The 26,988-nt window shown below is 46.2% G+C and overlaps 2 protein-coding genes across 2 annotated transcripts in view; both read right to left on the reverse strand.

The window, feature by feature from the left end:
* The window catches only part of LOC115081176 (lymphocyte antigen 6B-like), a 28,306-nt gene extending 24,368 nt beyond the window's left edge, over positions 1-3,938 (reverse strand). Inside the window, exon 1 of the mRNA XM_029585693.1 lies at positions 3,648-3,938. Coding sequence (XP_029441553.1) covers positions 3,648-3,699 — 52 coding nt within the window. The 5' untranslated portion in view covers positions 3,700-3,938. The remainder of the gene's footprint in view (positions 1-3,647) is intronic.
* A 14,314-nt stretch (positions 3,939-18,252) lies between these two features.
* On the reverse strand, positions 18,253-26,312 carry LOC115081233 (lymphocyte antigen 6 complex locus protein G6c-like). Its single transcript, XM_029585775.1, has 3 exons — positions 26,230-26,312; positions 20,455-20,595; positions 18,253-19,596 (listed from the first exon to the last, which is right to left on the reverse strand). Exons 1-3 carry the CDS (start codon positions 26,279-26,281, stop codon positions 19,394-19,396), a joined length of 396 nt encoding a protein of 131 aa, XP_029441635.1. The 5' UTR covers positions 26,282-26,312; the 3' UTR covers positions 18,253-19,393.
* Between the last annotated feature and the right edge of the window lie 676 nt (positions 26,313-26,988).

Here is a 26,988-nt window from a genome sequence, read left to right on the forward strand (position 1 = left end):
ACCTGCCCTCTCAACGCCGCTCCTACCACTGTTTCTTATATCTGTATAAAGCATGTTTGAATTCTGTCTCCGATTTGGTTTATAGCACCTCCGCAGGTCCGTTGTTCCAGGCATCCACTACCCTTTCAGTAAAGGAGTATTTCGTTACATTTCCTCTGAGCTGCCCTTCATAGCACGACCCCTTCTTCTTGGATTATTTTCCTATGGAAAATTGTCCCTCCCTGTACTTTATTGAAGCCTACTAAATAGTTCTGGCTTATCTTCCATCCCAGCACATTCTGCTCTGTGTAATTCTAGATCAGGGGTTCTCAACCCTGTCTTTGTGGCACACCTAGCCAGTCAGGTTTTCAAGAGATCCACAATGAACTGAATACACATGAGATAGATTTGCCTACAATGGAGGCAGTGCATAGAAATCTGTCTCCTGAAAACCTGACTGGCTAGGTATGTCCTGAGGACTGGGCTGAGGCCCTCCCTGTTCTAGATTATGCACCTTCCTGCTCCCGGAATTCCTATAGTAACACATTCTAGTCCTTGTGCCTCTTCTCAATGCGTTCTGGACCAGAGTACACGCTCCCCACACGGCTTCAGCTGCTGAAAATCCCACAGTAGTCTTGAATAATACTACTTCCTGCTGTGACTTCCATCCCCTCCGGCTGTCTGCATGGCCACCCCTTTCCATGCTTCCTAAGGTTACCATATCCACAGGGACCTTCATTTTTGGGTTTTCTGTTTTTTATTTTTCCCAGAAATTTATCATGGTTTATGACAAGAACAAAAAAAAACAGGAGAAAATCAGTGGAAAAAGGTGACTGATTGTTTTTCTGGCTGGATATGGGAGTTTATTTGGTGGCGAGAAGCCAGGACAATAAAACAATATTAAGCAGATTTTCCCACTCACCCACTCAGCAGCATCCCCCAGCTCTCCTCCCATCCCCTAACATGTCCCTTTCTCTCCCCCCCCCCCCCCCCACATTGCAGTGGCTTTCCTCCTTACTAGTGGTGACTCCAGGCTTCTCCTCTCTCCTTGCTGAGGCTCCTGCGCTCTGTCGTGCTACACTCCTGCTTCTGTGCTGGACCAGGGAGCCTGCCTGCTACACTCCTGCTTCTGTGCTGGACCAGGGAGCCTGCCTGCTACATTCCTGCTTCTGTGCTGGACCAGGGAGCCTGCCGGGAATGCTGCACTGGTGGCACCAATAACCGGATAACTTAGCCAGCTAACTCACTTCCTCCCAGTTATGCCCCCTGGAACTCCACTAATTTAGACGACAAAATTCTAGCTGGATAAGTTCCTAAATCTTCATTTAGATGGATAACTTCTGAGATATCCGGCTAAATGCTTTTGAATATGGACCTCTAGATGTTCCCAAATCTACTTCTTGAGGACCACAAACTGGTCACGATTTCCCCAATGAATATGCAAGAGAGATTTGCATGTCTTGCCCTCATTGTATGCAGATCTCTCCCATGCATATTCATGGCGTGAATCCTGAAAATGAAACTGGTTTGCAGCGCCTCAAGGAATGGATTTGGGGACCCCTCTGCACTGTGTTTTTCTGCACAAAGTTCAGTGGTGTATTTTGGTAATAGAAAGTTTGCTGTATCTTCTGACCAGACTGCAGCCAATAAAGGGGCACTCAGCCGAGCGCATTGTTTAACCTGCAGTTGGATGTGTGTTGTGGAGGCCCGTCCACAGCCCCTTATGCTGAAAGGGGATTAGCACCCCCACAACGCGCCGTGAAACTGATAGCACTCATCACATGCAAATGCATGTCAATGAGGCTATTAATTATTCACCCCAAATGCAAAAAAAAAAAAAAAAGTGCATCCAATACTGCTTTTCTGTACATCCTCTGACATAATATCGTGGTGATATTAAGTCGGAGGAACAAAAGATTTAAAAAAATATATTTTTTTAAAGTGCCAGTGGTCAGGTTTGGGGAAGCGGATGCTCAGCTAACCAGTGTCCGTTTTCCGAACCTGTGGCTGCGCGCCGAGTAGGAAAATGGACGCCGATAAAGTCAGCATCCGTTTTCTTAACCGGCAGAGAGCTGACCTCTCCCGGGTGCCCGCTGTCAAGGAGCTGCTAGGGGCGCACAGTCGACCCTAGCGACTCCTTGATGGTGCGACCCCTAATTTAAATACTGCATGGCACCCCCAGGAGAGGTGCCTGGGGGCGCATTAGGAAAGCGGGCGCTGAACACTCAGCGCCCGCTTTCAGCGCACTTTTTTTTCATTGGCCCCAAAGACTGTTGACCTTTACCTACATCTGGGCCTGGTGTTTGCAAGTAATTTATTTATTTTAATGTATAAACTGCCTGTCCATAGAACAGGGTTGGTCGGCTCTTGTCCTCGAGAGTCACAAACAGGTCTGGTTTTCAGGATACTCACAATGAATATGCATGAGAGAGATTTGCATACAATGGAGGCAGTGCATGCAAATCTACTTTATGCATATTCATTGTGGATATCCTGAAAACCAGACCTGTTTGTGACGCTTGCAAACTGGAGATGGCCACCCCTGCCATAGAATCAGGCAGCTGAAGGTGGTTTAACATAGTTAAAACGTACAATTCAAAAGCTCAACATTCTTAATAGCATAAATTGCAAGATCCAGCATCAAAACACTATATTAACAAGAAGAAAAACTGAACAAGTATAAAACAATTAAGGAGTATTGCTGGCTATTTTGCATCAAGGCTGCACTATACATAGTATTGTAGTTCTGATTATTTCATAGAAACATAGAAAACATAGAAACATAGAAATGACGGCAGAAGAAGACCAAATGGCCCATCCAGTCTGCCCAGCAAGCTTCACACACTTTTTTCTCTCATACTTATCTGTTTCTCTTAGCACTTGGTTCTATTTCCCTTCCACCCCCACCTTTAATGTAGAAAGCAGTGATGGAGCTGCATCCAAGTGAATTATCTAGCTTGATTCGTTAGGGGTAGTAGCCGCCGCAATAAGCAAGCTGCACCCATGCTTATTTGTTTTACCCAGACTATGTTATTAGCCCTTATTGGTTGTTTTTCTTCTCCCCTGCCGTTGAAGCAGGGAGCTATGCTGGATATGTGTGATGTATCAGTCTTTCTCCCATGCCGTTGAAGCAGAGAGCCATGCTGGCTGTGCATCGAAAGTGAAGTATCAGGCACATTTGGTTTGGGGTAGTAACCGCCGTAACAAGCCAGCTACTCCCCGCTTTGTGAGTGCGAACCCTCTTTTCTTCTCCCCTGCCGTTGAATCAGAGAACTTTGCTGTATATGCATTGAAAGTGAAGTATCAGGCTTATTTCCTACATAAATCAACAGGACAATCAAAACTATACCTCCCTGCATGCAATGGGGCAAAACCAGGAATGCAGCAGCCTGTTCACTTCATCTTGGATGAGGTAGCAGCCTTATTCTTTAGGGTGTGACAAAGTGAGGGAAGGTGCTGCTCTCTGTGTTGTACCTGTTCTGTGGTGAGGCAATGTGGTTGTGAAAGCGAGGGAAGCTTGCACTGCTGCTGATTGTGCTGTACCGTGTGTGTGCATGTGTGTGTGAAGCTTGCAATGTGGCCTGCCTGCGCTGTACCTGTTCTGTGCAGCAGATTTTAAAATGTAATAACTAATTCACAGTTTAAAACACTCCCCCAACCCTTCTTACCTAGATCAGAGCACAGCCAAGCTGAAAGCACGAGGACTAGGAGTGCCTTCATTTTTCCCTTCCGTTATTTGCTTCTGCTCTTTAGCTTTCCACCCCTGTCTATCTCCGTGCACAGTGCCGGGAGACTGGAATTCCGGATGAACCAGAGTCGGAGTCTGATGTGCGGCTCTTCCCAGGTACGCACGCTGCTGCTCCTGCCACCTCCCCTGTCACCGGATTCTGGGAACCCAGGAACTGATGGGGACATATATATCCCTCCTGCAAGTTCAACAGCGGTCCTTCTCTCCCTGACCAAAGTTTCAAGGTGTGGTCGGCGAAACAACAATAAAAGAGAAGGAAGCGAAGTGGAACCGTGGCGCTGGACGAGGGCCAGGGCTGGGGCTTGGGGGTTCGGGCCTGCCAAGGAGAAGCAGCCTTATCAAAGGAGGCTCTTTTGTGCTTTTGTGTTTGTGTTAGAGGAAGGCCAGGAACCAGCCATCATTCCGCGTTCTATATTGGGAAGAGGTGTGGTCTTGTGGTTAATGGAATAACTTGGGAAAGATGTAATCCTATCTCTACCTTCTCTGCTCCCCCCATCCTCACACACAACGAAATCAGTAAGTTAAGGGTCTGCTGCAGCACAGAATCTGCAGCAGATGAGGACCAGTTGCCTTGGTGCAGGGCCACCGACCTCAGTTGATTTCCGGCTTTCTCCTCACTACTTTTCCACTTGGGATCCTTTGTGCTTATCCCAGGCTTTCCTGAATGCTCCCCAGGAGTCCGTTCCCTGCACCCACCACCCTTTCCTTGAAGAAATGTTTTCCAATGTTGCTCTTGAGTCTGTCCCCTTACAGCCTCATACTGTGACCTAATGTACTGGAAAAGCCCTGGAAGAATTGTACAGAATGATCCCCTGGGACTTTCCCATTCAAACAACTAAATAGCTTGAAGCAAGAAAGCCAGATATTATGGTCAAGGAGAAAAGCACAAGGAAAGCATTGCTGTCAGCATCAGAACCAAGCGACTATTCTGTGGGTCATATGGCAAGAGAGAAGATCCTCAAATATCAAATGATGCAATCAGAACCTTAGAAAATGTGGCAGAAAGATCCAGAAATCGTTTCCATTGTATTGGATGCTGCTGGCCTGATTACAAATAATTTCCAGGTGCATATAGCCATGTTACCTGTGCATAAAGTACCTTAAGAACATAAGAAATTGCCATGCTGGGTCAGACCAAGCCCAGCATCCTGTTTTGAACAGAGGCCAAACCAGGCCACAAGAACCTGGCAATTACCCAAACACCAAGAAGATCCCATGCTACTGATGCAATTATGGTAATAGCAGTGGCTATTCCCTAAGAAAACTTGATTAATAGCCTTGATTAATGCCTTCTATAGTGGAAATTAAATCAACAGAGTCTCTAATGTACGATGGTAATTTAAGGACAAAGGGTTTCAATTATTTGTCTACAAAAACTGATAATGGTTACAGGATAGGTTCGTTGCCAGATAAAAAATCCACCAGGGAGACTGAAGTATCTTAGGCAAGGTGTAAATTACTGGAGTCTTAGGATACGTCACATTAAGAAGAGCTCGCTCGCCTTTTGATGATAAATCACTGAGCTTCACTATTCTCTAATATAGATCTTATCATGATTTGAAACCTAGAAGTGTGATCTTCCAACAATTTCTGATATGTGGAGTCCTACAGTTGGAGATGTATGTCCCTAATGTATTCACCCCAGTGAACAACTACTATTGCTCCACCTTTTATCAGCTGGTATAAGAGAATCCAAAGCAATCACTTCCTGTTTAGTCACATGATTCATTCATATTTTGCAAAAACAAATGGCGAAATGTTTTGAAGACAGGGACCTCTGGTTCAGAAGGAATTCAACTTGACCACAGAGAACTATAAAAAGATTTGGAAAATCAAGTTTCTGTGGTGTGGAAAATAATTTCAGCCAAAGTGGATGATTTATTATATCATGTATTAATATTTTATTATGTGAAATTTTTGTGTGAGTTTGATTTTTATGTTATATTTGTTAATTGCTTTGATTTAGGATGGAAAGGCAGCCTATTAAGACAATAAACTAAACTAAAGAAACTTAAAAATTGGAATCTGAGCCTGTAAGAGGGTCAATTGAATTGATGGCATAATAGATAAATCTTACTCCGACACTGAAATCTGTGTTGGTGACAAGATGGTAGATAAATCTGGGACAGAACAGAACATTCCTTATAGTATGGGACCTTTGTCCACTGGTGTATTCTGCTATTTAAAATGAATTGTATGCCCACCTCAACCCACTCTTCCATATAGGACGATGTAGGCTCTGGTCCCTGCCAAAAAAAATGGGCAGATGGAGAGCTACATCTTGCTTATCTCAAATCATCTTCATTAATTAACAAATTTATAAACCACGTAGGCAAGGTTAAAAGCAGTTTACAACAATACATACATAAAATCTGTTGAAACAGTACAGAATGTAAAAAACAAATACATTGCATGGATTGATATTCTAAAATAATTAAAGAAAGAAATAAAAACAGAAATAAAATGAACATAATAAAATGGAAGATAAAATGACATTTGTGTGTACTAAATCTCCAAGCGGTGAAATGCTAATTTAAAAAGATGAGTTTTAGGCATCTTTAGAAATGATTTAGTACAACCAGTTAGTCTTAGACTCTCTGGAAGACTATTCCATGTTTTACGACCAGCAATTGAAAAGGTCCTTTCTTGTATCTCATCTAACCGCGCAATGTTTACTGGAGGAAACATAAGCAGCTTGGAAGACACTCCAAGTATCAGTTGGGGACTAACAGGATGTTACTGTGTCACATTGATGCTTTAGACATTACTTGTCCATTGCTTTGTTTTAGTAATGTAAGAAATGGCGATTAAGTTAATAAACTAAACTTACTTATTGGAAATAGTTGGATTGTGCGGGTTAAGCTGAATTTTTTCTGATGCATAATTAATTCTCTTGTATGCAGGATGTACCTGCCAGCCCTGAGGCTTCTGTATTGGGCCCAAAATGTTTAGCGGTAACAAAACTTAAAGAATGTGATTTTAGGTATATTCCTGGACTAGATTATGACAATTTTGCAGTGGGGACAGTCTACAAAAGCTATCCCTGGGCCACAGCAGTAAACTCTCGGATTGTGCCTTCGACCTACTCCCTGTTTGTCCACCTGGGGGAGGGGAGGGGGGGGGGGGTGCACAACTGAACCGTCAGTGCTTAGAGGCAGCAAAATCTTAAATCCGTCACTGCTTCTCTGTATCTCTCCTGTGACACCCCCCCCCCCCCTCCTTTTCCTTGGAGTCACCTTTGGAGGCTGCACTGCTCTAGCTCCAGGAGCAATCAGGGTCCTCCAGGGATCGCCGGTGGGGACCAGCTCATTCTCTGGGAGGCCCAAGGGAAGACTTACCAAACTATAGCAGAGTCCAGTGTCCACAATAATGGTTGGTCCAAAATATAGACATTTATTGAAAGTTCAAGGTAAACAATTCTACACAGGAGAAATCTTCAGTGAAATGCAGGATGCAGTCCAAAAAAGAAACTCAAACAAGATTAGCATAATCCTTCATCTTCAATCCCACAAAAATCCCACTTAGCCTCAAGGTCTCCGGGGCAGCACGGGTCAACTTCTTTCCTGGAGTTTCCCTTGCAAGGATGGTGCCCCTTTCACTTCAGAGTCCTCCTCCTGGATGGCTTAGGAACCTTTCAGCTTCTTCAAACCCTAAGAATTATCTCTCAGGTGTTGCGATACTGCCTGCGGGACATGCCGCTCCTGCCCAGCATCTCCTAGGCACATACGTGCCTCTCTTGAACATTTAAAGGGCTCGCAGTGGGAATAGCCCCGCGGCCCTTCCTGATCACGTCATGCTTGCAGCTCTATAAAAGGGCTCCCCAATCACTTCCTGGTTGCCTTTGCAAGGAATTGCTTCACCCCTGGAGTTCCTGGTCCAGCTCTTGCTCCAGGAGTTGTCAGAGTTCTTGGTCTTCATGGTCTTTGTGGGAGCTCCTCTGTTTCTTTGTTCCATGTTCCTGGTCTCTCAATGGTCCCTGTGTCTTCTGTTCCTGATGTCAAGTCCTCACAAATTCCTGATGTTCCAGTCTTCGTCTCCAAGTCCCACCTTTCAGGTCTTCTTCTTCGCCTTCTTTCAGGGGTGCCAGCATCATGGTCCGCAACCAGCCCATGGGCTGTGTAGGGTGCGCTGCGGCGCAGCACTCCTCCTGAACCTGAATCTGAACCCTGAACCTGAGTCCTCGTCTAAGTTCCAAGTCTTCAGTGCCTTTGTCATGTCCTCATCACCAGAGTTATCTATTGTCTTCGACCTCCATCCAGATGCTCAAGCCGTTCCCTAGCAGCAAGTGCAAAAGAGCTTTCGGAGTGGCTGGAGGGCTACCCCAGATACCAGCATTGCGTTGCTAGGTCTCACTCCTGTGCGTGCAGGTTCAGCGGAGGTTTGAGTGTTCCAAGTCTCCAAACTTCTGTTCAGTCTGTGTCGGATGCGCTCGCCTACCCACAGTGCATACCTTGGAGCCTTGTCCCAGGATTGTGCCGTGGCCCAAGGGCTCTTGCTCTCATCTGCTCCCAAGTGCCACCCATACTCGCAACATCAGGAGCCCTTACACTCCCAAATCAGACTCCAACTCTCTCCCCTTAAGATGCCTGGAACAGCATCTTAAATAACCTTCCATCAAATACCCATCTCCCGTTAGAGGGCATGTACCTCCTATTACTTCTACCTTAGCTCACCACCAGTACCTCATTCCCTGCAAACACCACTTCTTAATCCCCCTTTTCGTCTCCTTAACAGGAAGGGCAATTACAAAGTGCACCACCCTGTAAACTGCATGAGCTCTGCAATACTCGAACTCTCTATCCTCTGGATAACCTTCTAGAGAACAGGAACCCTCTGAGCAAACTCCTCAATGAACCTGGACAGCTGGAGCTCTCCAGAAACTTCTACCGCACTGCTTAGTGACCCTAGTCAGAGTTATATTTCAATGGTGCTGGGAGGTGGGGGATAGTTAAGAGAAGAGAAGGTGATGATGGGGGAAATGGAAGAGAGGAGAAGGTGATGATTATGCTAAGGGATGCAGAGAAAGGGTGGAGGAAGAGAGAAGGTAATGATGATGCCAGGGGATGGGGGAGAAGGAAGAGAAGAGAAGGTGATGGTGCTGAGATGTGGGGGGAGAGGAAAGGGAAGGTGATGATTCCAGGGGGTAGAGGGGTGAGAGGAAAAGAAAGAAGAAGATGATGATGAATGTAGGGGGAAATGGAAGGGAAGAGAAGGTCATGATGAGGCTTGGGGATTAGGGAGGGAAGGGTGGTGGTAGGGAAGGTTTATGATGCCAAGAGATGCAGAAAGAGGAGTGGAGGGAGAGGGAAGGTGATGGTGGGAGAGAGGGAAGGGAAGAGAAAGCAATGATGCCAGGATATTGGAAAGAGAAGGTGATGATGATGCCTGGGGGTGGGGGAAGGGAGAGGAAGGTGATGACAGCAGGGGGTAAAGGGAAAGAGGTTGGAGAACAGGGAAGGTGATGATGCTGGTGATGGGGTGGGGAGAAAGGGAAGACGATGATGCCGGGGATGGGGGGAGAGGGAAGGGAAGAGAAGAAAAGAGAATGTGATGATGATGAAGGTAGTAGTGGCCCACGATGAAGGTTGGGAACCTCCATGGCAGAATGAGGCACACATGGGGAAAAAATGCTGCTCTCTTCCACAGCATCCCCAGTCAATCCAGGAGCCGAAGACCCAACTGGGGATCAAACTGGGGACCTTCCACATAGCAATGCACGTGAGACACTGGGCCAGTCCCCAGAGCATCATTTTAACTGCGAGTCAAAATAAATATTATTATAATATTGGCAAAGGAGCAGGCAAACCTGTTTCACCAGTAATAGTAAGAGCAGGAGCACAGCCAGCTCTCTACTCCATCAGAGCCGGGATGCTTTCTTATTTCCCCAAATTTCCTGGAGAAATCTCAAGAAGCACATGCTGCTGTCTGAAGCCGAGGCAGTGGGATGGAGCACAGGAGGTGGGGAACCGGGCCAGCATGAGACATGCTGAAGCCCTTATTTATTTCAATAAGTGATAACCTGCTCTATCAACATTACCAGGCAGTCTACAGCGTGCTAGTCATAATAAAACCATAAGCAATACATAATATAGCTCAAAAAGGACTTCTAGACAAGAGGCCAACCTAGCCGCAAGGAGCCTGCCCATGCCTTGAAACCCCAAGATGTGCTTTTAAAAGTTTCCCGAATCTCATCCCTTCCGGTAAACGCGTTGGACAACTCTGGTCCGGCCACACAAAATGGACACTCCCAGAGCGCAGCAAGTCTAATTTGCTTTGTAGAAGGAACGTCCGATAAACTCGACTGGGAGGCTGCTCATAAAGGATGTGCTGGTTGATAAATCTTGAGCACCGAATTAAAACCCTTTGGGGCAAGATTATATAAAGCCCCAGACGTAGCACCGTGAATAGTACTCTCTTACGGATCAGTAGCCAATGCAAATCCTGTAAAACTGGAGCTCTGTGTGTCTGGCTAGAGACCCAATATAAAGTGCATTGCAATAAGCTAAAGTAGACATCACCAACAAATGAATAATGGTCTTTAGATCTAGATCTACAGTAGATAGGAAGCGGCAGCTTTAACAAGGAGCTAAAGTGTGAAGAATTCATTAACTCACCCCCCAATTACGAGCCTGCCTAACAGTTGAAATTTCCATCCCCTCAAGAGTAAGCGAGTTAGGAATATCATCCCAAGGGAATCTAGCTAAATGGAGAATTTCAGGTTTTTTTAACCTTCAAAAAGAATCTGTTCTCTAACATCCAGTTCCTAACTAAAATGTAACAATCTGTAATCTTCTTAAATGCTTCAGTCAGAGACAATAAAATTGGCCCCACAAACTGGATATTGTCTGCCTAAAGATGATATCCCACATTGAGATTCACTAACAGTTGCCATTCTAGTCCTCCGGGGATGCAAATGTTTGCTTTTCAGGATACTCTTCATGAATATGCATGAAATAAATTTGCATGCACACAGCTTCCCTTGCGTATCCGTTAAGGGGATCCTGAAAAGCTGAGCCGTTCACGGCCCTCGAGGATGGAAATGAATATCACTGCCCTAGGGTAGGTTAAGGGTCCCCATAGCATTGCCAAAAACAAGTGTAAAAGGTGGAATTTAATAAGATGTATTTTGTATTTAGAGGCCCCTCATAGTCTGAGGCCTTTACACTGTAGCTTAGGTCCGTGGTTCTCAAGCCGGTTCTTGGGACACACCCAGGGTTTTCAGGATATCCGCAATGAGTATGCATAAAAGAGATTTGCATATACTGAGTCTCCATAATGTGCAAATATACCTCGTGCATATTCATTGTGGATATCCTGAAAACCCAGCTGGCTGGGCATTGAGGAACCACTGGCTTAGGTAGCTGGAGTCTAAATCAGGCACTGGCAGGGAGACGTTGTCTGTGGGTCAGGGGCTGTGGTAGGGAGCCCAGGCAGCTGTGAGGCTTTTTGTAGTGGTTAGAGACCGTGGAAGGGAGGCCAGGCAGCTGGTAGGCCTCTTGTAGTGGTTAGAGACCATGGAAGGGAGGCCAGGCAGCTGGGAGGCCTCTTGTAGTGGTTAGAGATCGTGGAAGGGAGGCCAGGCAGCTGGGAGGCCTCTTGTAGTGGTTAGAGATCGTGGAAGGGAGGCCAGGCAGCTGGGAGGTCTCTTGTAGTGGTTAGAGACCGTGGAAGGGAGGCCAGGCAGCTGGGAGGCCTCTTGTAGTGGTTAGAGACCATGGAAGGGAGCCCAAGCAGATGGGAGGCCTCTTGTAGTGTTAGAGACCTTGGAAGGGAGCGCAGGCAGCTGGGAGGCCTCTTGTAGTGGTTAGAGACCTTGGAAAGGAGCCCAGGCAGTTGGGAGGCCTCTTGTAGTGGTTAGAGACCGTGGAAGGGAGCCCAGGCAGCTGGGAGGCCTCTTGTAGTGGTTAGAGACCGTGGAAGGGAGCCCAGGCAGCTGGGAGGCCTCTTCCATTGGTCAGAGGCAGTGACTGGAAGCACAGGCAGCTGAAAAGACTTGATTACTATCAACAGATTATTCAGAGCATTAGGTGTGATGGAAAACACCAAAAGCAGCATGGTGGGACAAGGGAACGCCGTCCCTTGGAACCTTCTTCAGTAAGCTGCTAAGAAGCTTTAATGTGCATCTGGATGCCTCTGGGGTGTAGACATCCTTTTCTAAGTGGTACATTCCTCTAGTTCAGTGGTTCTCAAACCCCACTCCCCAGGACCCACTATCCGTTCTAATTTTCAGCAGGTCCATGACGAATACGCATGAGATATTCATATACACTGTAGATATATATTTATTTGCAACCAATGAGTGCATGAAAATATTTCTCATGGATATTAAAAAAAACCAGACAGCTGTGGGTCCCCAAGGAATGGGTTTGAGAGCCAGTACTCTCCGGCTGAAAGGGGTAGAGAGGTGAGGGAGAGATGAGATGCTACTTCCAGAGTCTCCATGGCGCGGAACTTTATTTTTCTGCACCTAGGTACTGCAGAGTGGCAGTGGAATGCAGAGCTCAGGATGTGTTCTGTCTGTGACTAATGCTGGCTGTACCCATAGAGCCTCTAGACAGTGCCTATCCCTGTGGTCCAGCGAGAGTGCAGCCCGAGCTTTGTTATTCTGCTGCACCAGGATGTGCCAAGAAATATACACGTGTTTTTATTTTGAAAGCAGCTGTGTAAACTGGGAGTTACACGCCAGCAACCTGCATGCATTGTCTCGTTTCAGTTGATGGTTTTAAATGTGTTTCTTGTTTTGTTTGAGGTTTACCTTGTTTCATTGACTTGAAACAACTGAAACACCAAAGCGGGGAACCACCCCTGCAAGAGGAAATGAAGGGGCCGAGTTAACCCCTCCCCCTCACCGCCAAAGAACCCCCAACAGTGCCACTGAAATAAAAATATGAATCTCGAGGACATCACGTGACGCGGGAAGTGGTGAGGACGCACACTCCTCGCGCTCCGGGTGCCTCTCCCCTGGGACTCTCCCCTTCGCAGCGATTTTGGCGGCGAAACAACCCAGAAAACTGCGAGGGGGAGCGGAATGTCCTGCCGCCCGCCGCAGAAAGATAAAGACAGAGCGTGCAGACCCGAAGCTAAAATGGCCGCAGCCGTGCCAACCAGCCCAGAAGGGGGAAAACATATAACTGATTCGGCGGCGATTACAGCGGCGGTAGCAGCAGCATTAAACCCACGCTTCGATGAAATCTCCTCTCAGCTCACTGAGGTGCGTAACCCACTTACCGACTACAATACGCGCATGGAAGTGATGGAGAGGAGAATCCACGTGGTAGAAGAGGATACAAACCAGCCTCCAGGCAAAAATGGCAATTTTAGAAAAAAAAAAAAAATCAACCCAAGAGTCTAAAATTGAAGACCTGGAAAACAGGTTGCGGCGTGCAAATTTGCGTTTTTGTGACGTTCGCTGAAAGTATTCCAGATACCAACCTCATGGCTCTAATTGAAAAATGGCTCCCTACTGAATTAGACCTTCCTGAGCTGGTGGGTCTCCTAAAAGGAGAAAGAGCACACAGGATTGGGATTAAAAACGCCGAACGCAATACTCCACGAGTTGTGGTCGCTAAATCCTAAATTATGCACATAAGGCCCGGCTCCTGCAGGCGTACCAGAAAAAGAAGGAGCTCTTTCACGAAGGCAAAAAAACGTTAATATTTCAGGATTTCTCTGCCAATGTAGCGCAGCGTTGGAGGGCCTTTGCGTCGGTCGGCACCGCTTTGAGCAATCGGAACATCAGATTTGCTATCATCTACCCGGCGAGATTGAAAGTTTGGTTTGGAGTCAGGCAGCAAATTTTTTGATACTCCCACAGAGGCTGAAAAATGTGGGCAAACTATCTCGCTGGCACCCCACATGATTTCTGTGACTTGCGTCAGGGGACGGCGCACTCCACAATATGGATAGCAGTCGTCAACAAATCAGTCCATCTTTTTGCTCAGGCGCTCAATTAATGCACACAGATGTCAATCTTCACATTCAGTTGGATCTAATATCTATTATAGCTGCAAGCTTGGCTGTTTGGTTCAGTTTGTAAGTTCTGTTGGGATAGAAATTATTGAGCTGTTTTTTTTTTTTGCCAGGTACAAATCATTGCTATTGTTATCATTCTGTTATGAATTATGCTCCAGTTGACAATCTTTAGCGCGGCAAGGAAGTTAGTTAGTTCATTGTAAACCGAATTGATTTGATTTGTATCAAGAAATTCGGTATATAAAAGCCTTAATAAATAAAATAAATAAAAATAAATATATATGTATAGGGGGAGGGGCACCCTAGCGCTCACATAAGGATCTCTGATGAAGGGTAATGGGCCCTTTGTACACTGGATTTCGGGAACGGGAAATAGAGTGAAAGGGAGAGGGCAGGGGGAAGGGGGAAGGGGGGAGGGATGCTGTGGAAGGTTCACAGCAGAAAGGGTGGGACGAGACTTTCTCACAGCGTTATGCAACTTCCAGATTTAAGCAGATAGCACTAATGATGATTACAACTCCAAAAAACACACAGCACTACCGAGAGGCAAATTGGTATTATGCCCTACATAGAGCACATATGCTCCTTTTAGACAAGGTACTAGCAGGGGCGGCTTGGCCTATCGGGGGATCGGGCATCCCCCGGTGGGCCGATCGCTCCAGTCACGTGGTCTGCCGTGTGTGGCTGTGACATCAAAGTTAATGTCTCTAAGTCGGGCACCTATAGTGATGGGAGGGGACTTCAACTGCGTGGCTGATCCATTATTAGATCGCTCCTCTAGCACACCAGGGAGGATCTTGGGACAAAACAAGGGCATTCCATTCTTATGCGACTCCTTACAGCTCATTGATTCGTGGAGGATACTGAACCCAGGGAGTAAAGAATTTACGCATCAAGCAAGGGTATCAGATGCTAGATCACGTATTGATTATCTTTTAATCTCTGCATCCTTGTTTCCTAAACTTCACAAGGCGAATATTGAGCCACTAGAAATTTCAGATCACAGCCCAATCTTGTGTACCATCGGCAAGAGAGGAGGTTATAGAGACCCAGCAACTTGGAAAATGCCTGTATGGCTAACCCAAGATAAGAATTTTAGAGAATTTATAGCCTCTAAATGGAAGGAGTACGTGTCCTTTAATGATCAACATCAGGATAATCCGATTTTGTTTTGGGAAACAGCCAAAGTTGTAATACAAGGCCATATTATTGAATATTCCATTAAACGTAAGAAGGAACTGGATAAACAAATAATAGATCTTATGACTAGATATAACCAATTAAAAAACAGTACCATCCACCATGATACTCCAGGTACCCGACAAGCATTTAATATCATTTGTACCGAATTAAATGAGACATTGCATAGAAGGACGACATCCTCGTTGTTCTCCTTGAGACATTGCCTTTATCTATATGGGAACAAAGTAGGACGTATGTTAGCGACTCTTATCAAGGGAGAGCGGAAAGCCACTCATGTAGCACAGCTTAAAGATGCAGATGGAAATTGGGCTACCACAGCGAAAAGTATAACTGATATATTTCAAAAGTACTATCAAGCGCTTTATAGCACTGACAGTGAGGATTTGGTAGAGTGGGAAAGATTTATGCAAAACATACGCTTGTCCACGCTCACTGATGAGCAAGTGACCCAACTGAATATTCCTATCAGAGAAGGGGAAATTCAAAAAGTAATTCAAAGTTTACAACCCTTTAAGGCGCCAGGCCCCGATGGCCTTACACCTTTCTTCTAAAAGACTCTCAACCTTGATCTGTGGCACTATGTCTGCCCTATTCAATATTATGGTACAACAGGGAACAATGCCTGAGTCGCTTCAAATGGCCACTATCATAGTGCTCCCAAAACCTGGTCGAGCCCCAGATTCGCCGACAGCATATAGATCAATATCATTATTAAACGTAGATATCAGAATCTCTGCTAAAGTGTTAGCAAATAGACTGGGGGATATTCTACCTAATTTAGTATCGGCAGGCCAAGCCGGCTTTTTAAAAGGCAGGTGCTCAAGTATAAACATTCGGAGGTTAGCCCACTTATTACATTTATGCCAAAATAAACAATTTCTCGATCCTGTATTAGTGGGATTCGATGCCGAAAAGGCTTTTGATCGGGTATCCTGGGCATTTCTTAGATACACCCTAGGTAAGATGGGCTTTATGGGATTTTATTTTCAGGCCATACAGGTTCTTTATTCCAATCCAGGTGCCAGAGTCATGGTAAATGGATGTCTATCTGCCCCATTCTCTTTAACAAGAGGAACTCGACAGGGGTGTCCAATGTCACCAATGTTGTTTATACTTTCATTGGAACCTTTGATACACGTCCTGGAAGAATGTCTGGCACAGGCCACAGTTTTGAAAGGACAACAACTGCCCAACACTTTTCTTTTCGCAGATGATATACTACTTTTTGTCCCACAGGCGAGAACTTTTCTCCCCAAAATTTTAAAGACATTTGCGGAATATGGATCTTTCTTAGGGTTAAAATTAAACCTAGACAAATCCGAAGTAGTGGATATTGTGGGCCATCTAAAACTTATTTGGCCTGACATCCCTCTTCGGTGGGTGGATCACTCTATAAAATATCTAGGTGTTCATATTGCGGGAGACCCAGGTAGCTGGTATGCATTAAATATTCCTCCCATAATAGAGAAAATAAGAAAAGCGACATTGGGCTGGATGAATCTGCCTCTTTCCTTAATGGGTCGGATTGCCATGTTTAAGATGGTTCTCCTCCCAAAGCTTCTATATGTTTTGCAAACCCTACCCATAGCACTTACACTGGGAGAAACTAGAACAATACATAGTATAAGCACCACCTTTCTTTGCTGTACCCGCAAAGCGCAGATTGCCTTAAAGAAATTAATGATTCCTGTAGCCAGGGGAGGATGGGGATTTCCTAATATATCACTATACAATATGGCATGTGCCCTACGTTCAGTAGGGGATTGGGTAAGTGGAAGTAACTGTTTTTCTGACCTAGTGTTAGATCGATGGATGGTGCAGAAAATGGATGTAAAGTATATACCTTGCGCCAATATTAAAGAAATCCCAACAAGCTTGCAGAACGATGTTATAATTCCTCATGCCAGATATGGATGGCGCGCTATGCGTAACAGACTGGTGCTTCCATGGCATTCTTCTCTCATATTGCCTATGTGCGGGAATCCACGATTTTCTCCCGGTCAAACTGGATTCTTTTATCAGCATTTGACTCAGCAGGGGATAGAGAATTTTGCAGATCTCATAGACGCACAAACTAAGAAAATATAGTCATTTAAATGCTGTCAAGAGAAAGTCGGCTAGAAACCGCAAGATTTTCTGAGCTACTTGCAATTAGCGAGCTATATGACAAAATATGCTGCTACACTTAGTCTCAATGAAAGAGAAGGACCATTTCAACGGCTCTTGCTTACATTTAGATTAAGGAAGCAATCTTTAGTGACATTATATAAACTGCTACAAACATCTGTGCCTTATCCGGGCTTAAGGGTATTGGCTGATCTCTGGAGTAAAGATTTAAGAGTTAACGTCAGAGAGGACGATCTTCTAGTGGTGACCCTTTCATCGCATAAAGCAACAACAATCACTGCTAATGGACGAGAACAATATTTATGCATCCTTTTGTTGTGCTCTTTTGTATTTATAAGTTGCATAATCTTGTATCTTGAAGGATTTATATCTATTATCACAGGGAGGGGGCGGGGGTCTGGGAGAGAGATGGGGGGGGGGGAAATGGGGCAGGAGAGACGGGGGAAAAAGGGAAGTTTATACATGCAAATGTGTCCACCATGCACCACTGTATTAGATGTTATTTGTTGGCATGTTGGCTTGATGTGTTTAATCTGTTCTGCCTGAAAACTTTAATAAATAACCCTTTGAAAATCAAAAAAATAAAATAAAATATGAATCTCCCCCCCCCATCTTCCCTGGACCCATCTTACCCCACCCATGGGTCATAGGAAGTTGAAATAGGGCAAGAGCAATCCTGTTTTCAAAATGGCACCAGTAGGCTTTCAGGCTGGCACCTTTCTCTATGTCATTCGGTGGTACAACAAAATGGTGCTGGTCTTAGGGCCAGATGGTGCCATTTTGAAAATGGGGCCTGACGGGCAGGAGTGACTGGGGATGGTTCCTGCCCCATGTCATCTTTTGGAGATGCATGAATGGGTCCGAAGAGAGAGGGGGAGATAGGCAGGCCCTTCAATGGCCTTCCCCTCACACGGGTTTCCATGATAACCAGAAGTGCTAGAGGTGGCTCCGGGAGGTCCCATGCTGAATTTCTCCGGTTGCTGCTGCTGCTACTGTGGGGCCAGCAGCAGGACTTAGGGAAAGGAGGCGCCCACCCTGAGAAGGGAGGATTTGGGCAGGTGCGATCAGGGGCCCTCACCCTGCCTCTCCCATCTGCCTAACTCTGGTTGGTCCGTAGACCTGTCCTTATGGTAACAAACCCAGATGGAGGAAGGGGGCTTATTTATTTTTATGGAAAGTGCAGAAAAAAAGCATACAGATGCCCAGTGAATAGAACAGTGAGTTTTATTTAGAAAAATATTATTACAATTCATCTTATAATCACAGCTCAGAAAATACACACCATGCATATATAAATACAAATCTGTCTGTCCCAGCAGGAAAATGGCTATTAGTATTTAATAGAAACACAGACGATGTCAGCAGAAAAGGTCTGCTGGTGCATCTAGTCCCACCCATGTGTACCGTCCCCTGTGCTGTCACAGGTCTTACTCCATTTTTTGCTCTTCTCCTTCCCTCCCTGCTTCCTTCTGCCATCGAGGGCCCTTTGTGAAAAGGTTTCACTTGGATATTGTGAAATGACCAGAATCAAGCAGAGAGGCCCTGGTGATTTGTGTCCCACATAATCGAAAGCATATGGCTGCCGATGTGTTTGTTGAGTTGCTTCCATGAAGCTCCTGGAGCTGCCCTGATTGGGGTGGCGTCACGGTGACCTCAAACGTGCGCGTGTGCGCGCCGATTCCGCTTAGCCCAGGCGGGCCCGCGAGATGGCAGCGTTGTGGAGCTGGTTTCCTATGGGGAGGTGGGAGTGGGCAGATCTCTTCCGGACTCGGAAGCTTAAAGGTTTGGAAGCACAAAGCGCGTTGGGGGGAGGTGGGGGGAAAGTCTTTGCAAAAATTAATTTTTATAAATAATAAAAGCCGTTTAGGATATTTTTCAGATTAGGGATGAGCAAGAAATGCAAGGTTTTACGTTTGTTTTGGGCTCAGCAGGAGGGTTTCCCATGAACAACAAAAAACAAAAGCAGTGACAGCTACCAAAGAGGAGAGGTACAAAGTAATCAGATTTCAAGGTGATGTTCAGAATAAATTCTTCTTAATTTGGCGCCCAAAGAGGGACCAGATGATATGCGCCCTCTAATGGCAAGAGGTAAGAACAACAGCAGAGAATTTTTCCACCCACTCTGCTTGGTGGGGAGGAGCCTATTCTGCTGTATCTAGGTCAGAAGCTCACACGTACTAATCCCCAGCAGAGACTAGTGGTGGCACCTCACCCCAGGTCAGCCGAACAGGCTGATCCAGACCTGATTTGTCCCATGTGGTTCTAGTATTCTTAAGGCAATCAATGGGGAAAAAAAGTCAGAACTACACCTCCATGAGGGCAATGGGGCAATACTAGGGCTGGATCAGCCTGATCCCTTGGCACTCACAGCAGCTGGAGCAGCCAGACACTCAGAAGTGCCATGCCAGCGATGAGCGAGGCCCTGGCTAGTACGCCGGCTCCGGTGTTGCAGGCGTTCTCATCACAGCACGTGGTGTTGTACTGTTGGTTCAGCAATGTGTCGTTCAAGATTTGGTTGCAGGTCGAGTTGCTCACGCAGTCAAGCCTTCGGATGCCCTTGATCACCCCTTCATGGGGGTTGGGGAGGGAGAGCAGAAAAAAAACAAACCCATGGTGTCATATACATACAGTCAGAAAATACAGCAATAATTTTGATTGTTATAGTGACTTTCATCCAAAAGAGCTTTATAGTGTAATACTGCAGATGCTGGCATGCAGCCACCTCTTGGGTGTGCTAACCTGGAAGCACCAGAAGAGTAGAAGAGAAGAGGACACAAGCTTCCCCACAACAGGTGCCCTCATATTAGCCACCCTGGCTTGTAGTGGAACTTTATTCCTCCTTGACGTGTATTGGTGTGATGCCTGCAATGGGTGCGTGTGGGAGTGGGGGTTCTGATGATGATCAGTGCAGCGGCACTCCCAGGTCACACAGATCCCTAATGATGTGAACAGGAGGAGTTTTCAGAGCACTCTGAAAACAGCAACAATGATAATAATTTAACATTTTTCTGCGGGTAAATACCCTGCCCCTCCCGCGCACCGCTCGCATACGTTTTCGCCGAGCCAAGAGTGAGCGGCGCTGGGGGAGGAGCTGCTTGAGATGGTCACCTGAAAGCGCACGGAAGTTTGGGGGGGGAATGGGGGTTCATTTTGAAATCCGCGTGCGGACCTCTAGGTTGCACTTTGCACCTGTTTCGAGGTACTTTTCAACGGCGCTGCGAGCAGCAGCCCCGAATTTCCACAGGCAGTTTCCCTTTGAAAGTTAGCTCTCTTCCTCCCCCTCCCCCCCCCCCCCCCCCACACACACACACACAGGGTTTCAAAATTGCCATCTATAAAATATCAGATACAAAAGACATTTCATTAAATAACTAAGGCAGGGGAAAGAGGACACATCCTGGGCTGCTCCTCAGCGGGTCACTTACAGCTCAGCTCAGTGGAGTCCATCAGGTAGGTCATGGTGCCGCAGGTTTCTCCCTCACTGCAGTTCCTGGTCTTGCTTTGAAAGAAACAGGTAGGGATGGGTTCCAGCTGCAGGCTGCAGACATTGCACTCCAGGGCACTAGCTGTGGATGGAAAACAGGGAGAAGAGACAGCATTTCATTAGGATCGATGTCCAGCAACCAAAAGAAATTCATAGAAACATAGAAACATAGAAATGACGGCAGAAGAAGACCGAATGGCCCATCCAGTCTGCCCAGCAAGCCTCACACATTTTTTCTCTCATTCTTATCTGTTACTCTTAGCTCCTTGTTCTATTCCCCTTCCACCCCCACCATTAATGTAGAGAGCAGTGATGGAGCTGCATGCAAGTGAAATATCTAGCTTGATTAGTTAGGGGTAGTAGGGGCAGTAACCGCCGCGATAAGCAAGCTACACCCATGCTTATTTGTTTTACCTAGACTATGTTGTACAGCTCTTGTTGGTTTTTTTTTTTTTTTTTTTTTTTTTTTTCTTCTCCCCTGCTGTAGAAGCAGAGAGCCATGCTGGATATGCATTGAAAGTGAAGTATCAGGCACATTTGGTTGGGGTAGTAACCGCCGTAACAAGCCAGCTACTCCTCGCTTTGTGATTGCGAATCCTTTTTTTTTCTTCACCCCTGTCGTTGAAGCTATGCAGGATATGCGTGAAGCATCAGTTTTTTGTTTTTTTTTTTTTTTTTCCCCCTGCCCTTGAAGCAGAGAGCTATGCTGGAAATGCGTGATGTATCAGTCTTTCTCCCATGCCGATGCAGGAGAGAACCATGCTGGATATGCATGGAAAGTGAAGTATCAGGCACATTTGGTTTGGGGTAGTAACTGCCGTAACAAGCCAGCTACTCCCCGCATTTTGAGTGCGAACCCTTTTTCTTCTCCTTTGCCGTTGTAGCAGAGAGCTCTGCTGGATGTGTGAAGTATCAGTTATTCTTCTCTCCTGTCATTGAAGCAGAGAGCTATGCTGTATATGCATTGAAAGTGAAGTATCAGGCATATTTGGTTTGGGGTAGTAACCGCCGTAACAAGCCAGCTACTCCCCTCTTTATGAGTGCAAATCCTTTTTTCCATTACCTCTTGCTGTTGAAGCTTAGAGTGATGTAGGAGTCACAGTAAGCATGTGTATGTTTATTTAGTAAGGGTATTGTGTCAATAGCCATCATTCTGGCGAGTCACCCACTCTTCATTGGTGGCCTCTTGACTTTATGGATCCGCAGTGTTTATCCCATGCCCCTTTGAAGTCTTTCACAGTTCTGGTCTTCACCACTTCCTCCGGAAGGGCATTCCAGGCATCCACCACCCTCTCCGTGAAGAAATACTTCCTCACGGAGTATTCCTTCTGTACTACACCTACTGTGTTACAGGGATTCTCCGCCCTTCTGCACCGTCCCTGCTGTCTCCATGGCAGAGTGTTACCAGGACACACAGTTCTCCCACACAGTTCCTGATGTTTCACTGAAGAGTGTGTTACAGGGACGCTCAGCCCAACCCAGTCCTCCTGCACAGTCCCTGCTGTCTCATGATAGGATGTGTCACAGGGATACTCAGTCCCCCTGCACAGTCCCTGCTGTCTCATGATAGGATGTGTCACAGGGATACTCAGTCCCCCTGCACAGTCCCTGCTGTCTCATGATAGGATGTGTCTCAAGGATACTCAGTCCTCCTGCACAGTCCCTGCTATGTCATGATAGGATGTGTCTCAAGGATACTCAGTCCTCCAGCACAGTCCCTGCTGTCTCATGATAGGATGTGTCTCAAGGATACTCAGTCCTCCAGCACAGTCCCTGCTGTCTCATGATACGTGTACTTTCTCTTTGAAACTTTGTCACGGCCCCTGCTTTTTTCTGTGGGTATCTTTTTCACAGAAGGTTTTGTGCACAGATTTGAAAACGCAACCTTATGTACATATTTTTCCTCCCCTGACCTAAACCTGCCCTCAGCAATGCCTCCTCTTAATGTGGCTAATACAATGCGTGAGCTTCTAGCCCACACTGAGGGTGGGCAATTTTCAGAAGATTGATTTATTCATCTAAAAAGCTTTTTCCCTATATAATTGGCTTTGAAAATTGCCCTCTGAAAGTAGGTAAATCACAGAGATAAAGGAACTGCTAAGAGGAGGGGGCAGGGCAGGAGGGGAACAAGAAGGGAAAGACTGGAAAAGGGAGCAGAGCAATTATTTTCTTCCCTGCAGTGTCTGCTCCATACTCCAACCCCTTCCCTTCCTCTCCCCACAGGAAGGGAAGGGGGTGAGACTGAGCAGACACTGCAAGCAGCCTGTGGGGAGAAACAGGAGCAGAGGAGCTGGACAAGGGAGCAGAGCAATTGGTTTTTTTCTTCTGCTGTAGTCTCATTCCCTCCCACCCTGACCCTTTTTTCAGCAGGAGGGGAGGGGCTGGACCAGATACAGACACAGCCACAGCCACCGCCACTGCCTGAGATCCCAGGACTCAGCCATCACACTCCAGGGCAACGAGGGAGTGGGGATGAGGAAGGAGGCAGGCGGCACAGGGAGCTGTAAGCAATTGATGGGCAGGGAGAAGAGGTAAATGCTGAAAGAGGGTGAGGTGAAGAGGTGGTGAATGCTGGTGGTATGAGAAGGGATAATATGAGAGGAGATGAGGAGGGGGTTGAATGCTGGGGGCAGCATGAGAAGGGGAGGTGAATGCAGTATCCTCCCCCATCTCCCTGAATTCAGCAACGCAAACTCATCCTGCCTGAAGTGATGAGAGAAGCAGGGTATGGGGGTGCATGAAATCTTGTGGGGGGAACAAAGGAGCTGCTGGTAAAGGAGTAGAAGAGAGAGCCAGGTTTATGAGCGAGAAACGGAAGGGATTTTTCCCACCCATATTTTGCCATAATGATGCCCACAAATCAAAGTTGCAAATTATATAGAAGAAAGGCAAATACATACAACTAACTGTTAGGGAAATTACTTTTTTCATGAGAAAAGAGTTTTGAATTTTCAGTTTTATTTACTTTTTAACACAGCATTAAACAATTTGTTTCTGAACACATTTATGACAGCCCAATGTCACATTTGCTCCCTATGCTGGAAGAACAGATCGAGAGCTGTTTGGAGGCAGCAGATGCCAAGCCAGAGGGATGTGAGTGCTTGAGAGCCCTGCGGTTATGTCTGGGAAAGTCACAGCAAGCATGAGCAGCAGTTGTTGGAAGAAGAAGCTACTGAGGCGAGCACGGGCGTGGGACAGAGAGGATTGTGGCTACAGTAACTGAAAGCCCAAGGCAGGCTGTGTCTGAGAGCTCGGGAGCATCACGGAGAGCACGACGAGCAGCAGAGTAAGACAAACTCGGCAAGGTGACAGTGGCACCCAGACCTGCGGGCCAATGAGCCTGCACGAAGAAGCCCAATGAGGCGAAACATAGCCATGCTGGAGGGCTGCGCAGGTGTATGATAGGATATATGGAGTGTGGCCAACTGCCCGGTCTTATCAGAAGGATCTATTGTCATGTGCCTTATGAGTGGGAATATGATCAAATGTTTGTGATGTGGTTGTAGGATAAATATAAGGCACAGGGAGAAACTGAACAGTTATATAGGATAAGCTGATGATAGTGTATAGGAATTATGTATTTCCTAAGATGTGGATATTAATATGACTACAAAGGTGAAAAGGACTTACGTAAAAGCTGAACCGCGGTAATAGGATGAATTAATGGTCATGGTAATATGAAAGGTGAAAATTGTGCACTCTCTATGATATTAATATGGAAATAAAGGGAAACAGGTTCTACTGATGTTCAACCAGGGAAGACCCAGGTAGAAATCAATGCGAATGTCATCTCGAGGAAGTGGCTTTTAGTGGGGGGAAAATAGTGTTCGCTATAATTTATTGGGGTGTCATAAACATAAGGTGGAGTGTGAATTGTTCGTGTCAGTTTTGGAAAAAAAATCTTTATTTTTATTTACTTTTACTTTTATTTACTTTTTAACATAGCATTAAGGGGGTAATTTTCAAAGGAGTTACGCATGTAAATGTGACATACTATCGTAGCAATTTTCAAAAGCTATTTACTCGAGTAAAGTGCACTTACTTGAGTAAATCCTATGGACAATTCAATGGCATATATTGTAGCAATTTTGAAAAGCCCACTTACTTGAGTAAAGTGTATTTACTCGAGCAAAAACCAGTTTTGCTTGAGTAAATGCTTTTTAAAATCAGGCCCTTAATATTCAAAACTCTTTTCTCATGGAAAAAAGTCATATCCTGACAGTTGTATGTTCTACTCTACATAATATAGGGATATAAGCCCTTTTTTCTATATAGTTATGTGAAAGAAAGCCAGAGTTGGTGATGGGGTTTGAAGAGAGGCAGAGGTGGAGTGGGTTTGAAGGTGGAGGAGAGGTGGTAATAAGTGTGCGTGAGAGAGTGCAGGGATGGTTATGGGGGGAGGGAGCTAGAGGTGTATTGGGGGTAGGAGGATGTAAGAGCGAGCCAGAGATGTGATGGAGGTGGAGGGAGTGAGAGAGAGAGAGACCGATCCCGCGATTGGGATGAGGAAGGGTTTAAGAGAGAGAGCATAAAAAGGGTGGTGGGGTGGGGTGGGGGCTTGTGTGTGAGAGCCACAGAGGGTGCAAGGGAATGTCTAGGGGGAAGAGAATGAATCAGAGGGAGGATGATGGGGGAAGCATGAGAAGAGATAACGGGGGGGGGGGGGTAAAGAAGTCAGAGCGGGGATGATGGGGTGAGGGAGACAGACTGGGGGAGAGGAGGTGAGTGAAATGAAATGGTGGAGAAAGTCAGTGTGGGAATGATGGAGAGTGGCTGTTGGGAGAGGAGGGAGCCAGATAGCAGGAGCAACCCAATGAGGGGGAGAAAAGCAGTGGAAAGGAGGAGTGTTGGGACAAGGAGTAGGAGAATGATAAGAGTGAGGAAGGAGGGATGAGATCCATGTGTCAGAGGATAGAGAGCGTGAAGCAATGCTCATGTATGGCAGAGATTTAGAGCAGAGAAGAGAGAAAGGAAGGAAAAACAGATGTTGGGAGGGAGGAAGTAATGAAGACGGGGGAGAGAGAGAAAAAAGTAAAATGGAAAGGAAAGCCTAGAAAAGGAGTTAGAAGACAGATGAGAAAATCAGGAAAAAGACCGAGGCTAATGCCAAAGAAACCCCACTCCATGTTAAGTTACTGCAGGTTCTATGTAAAAAGTATTTTTTGGTTATATGAAGAGAGGTAATGGAGGGCCAAAGAATTTTGTGAAGACATCAAGGAGTTACCTCATGGAGTGGATCGGAGCTGGTGAGGGCCCCTTGAGAAGAAAGTGGCAGAATCAGCCAGGACAGGGGATCCCCTTGGCTCTTCCAGTGTGACTGGTGCCCAGTTCTTAAATTGTCCCCAGAAGGCCAGCAGAAGCTGGGGAACACTAGTGCCCTGGCTTTTTACAGGCTCGCTTTCGGGAAGGGGGTGAAATGATTGTAATTGTTGAATTTAATTTTCAAAATCTGAGGCAGGCGACCAATTAGGCCCAAGTCCTATGGTCCTGGGTACGGAGTCTTTTAGGTATCTGACAGCGAGATACAGGAGGAGCTGAGGGGAGGAAGAGAGGGGGCAGAAAAGCAGGGGCAATAACCCGAGATACAGGAGCAGCTGAGAAGACTGAAGGCTGAAAAGGAGATCTAATAGCCAAACTATTTCTTTAGGCTCGTGAAGGGGACAGATCTGAGGACACTACCTAGTTATTTAAAAATCAAGTCAGAATATTCACCCACCCAGGCTGAGACACAGCAAGCCAGTGAGAGCCACGCAGAGGATTGTATGCATCTTCCTGAGTGTCTGTCGTTCTTCCAACGGACGGGCAAATCCCAGCGGAGTGCAGGCTTCCACCCAGGGCTCTGGAAAGTGCTGGGACTGACCCTGTGTCCCCATGCAGCTGATCTTTATACCAGGTTCTCTGCTGAGGGGGGGGGATGGCGCTAGGTGTCACTGGACATGTTTGCAGAAACGCCCAAGGAAGCGGACAGCAAGCTGAATGCAGGGATGGTTTCATCATCGAGGAAGAGCACATCGGTCTGTCTGTCTGTCTGTCTGTCAGTGATGTTGGCTGCCCTTGTGGTGCTCTGTTGCAACAGGATGCAGGAAAAAGTGAGGAAATATTTGTTTGTTTGTCGGATTTGTGTACCACATGACCAGTAAAAACAATAAAAGCGGTTTGCCATAAAACACTCATAAAATTGCAACAAAACCAATCACAAAAACCACCAAACCCACTGTCCTTGTTCCCGTCCCACCCAATATCTTATCTCCAGACCATATCTGCCCTGCAAAATTGAGTCTCAAGCCTTTTTGAATCACTTGGAAGGTCTCCTATCTCATAATCTACATCAGATGGTCCTTTCCAAAGATGGTGCCATAAGGGACAGTAAGGTAGTTACAAATGTAGAGAAGAGTGATCCAGGAAACACTACCTGTCCCCGGTCAATCGTTTTGTCTCCCTGTGATTCAGTTCTAATCTCGGGCTCTGTCACTGA

This window comes from Rhinatrema bivittatum, chromosome 19 (assembly GCF_901001135.1).
Source record: "Rhinatrema bivittatum chromosome 19, aRhiBiv1.1, whole genome shotgun sequence".
NCBI classification, from domain to species: Eukaryota; Metazoa; Chordata; class Amphibia; order Gymnophiona; family Rhinatrematidae; genus Rhinatrema; species Rhinatrema bivittatum.

Bases quoted from the DNA above. Each gene is read 5' to 3' on its own strand.
- LOC115081233 (XM_029585775.1), bottom strand. From the start codon at position 26,281: ATGCATACAATCCTCTGCGTGGCTCTCACTGGCTTGCTGTGTCTCAGC. The intron at 20,596-26,229 runs GTGGGTGAATAT...TTCCATCCACAG, and splicing joins CTTGCTGTGTCTCAGCCTGG to CTAGTGCCCTGGAGTGCAAT. The intron at 19,597-20,454 runs GTAAGTGACCCG...ACCCCCATGAAG, and splicing joins GGACTCCACTGAGCTGAGCT to GGGTGATCAAGGGCATCCGA.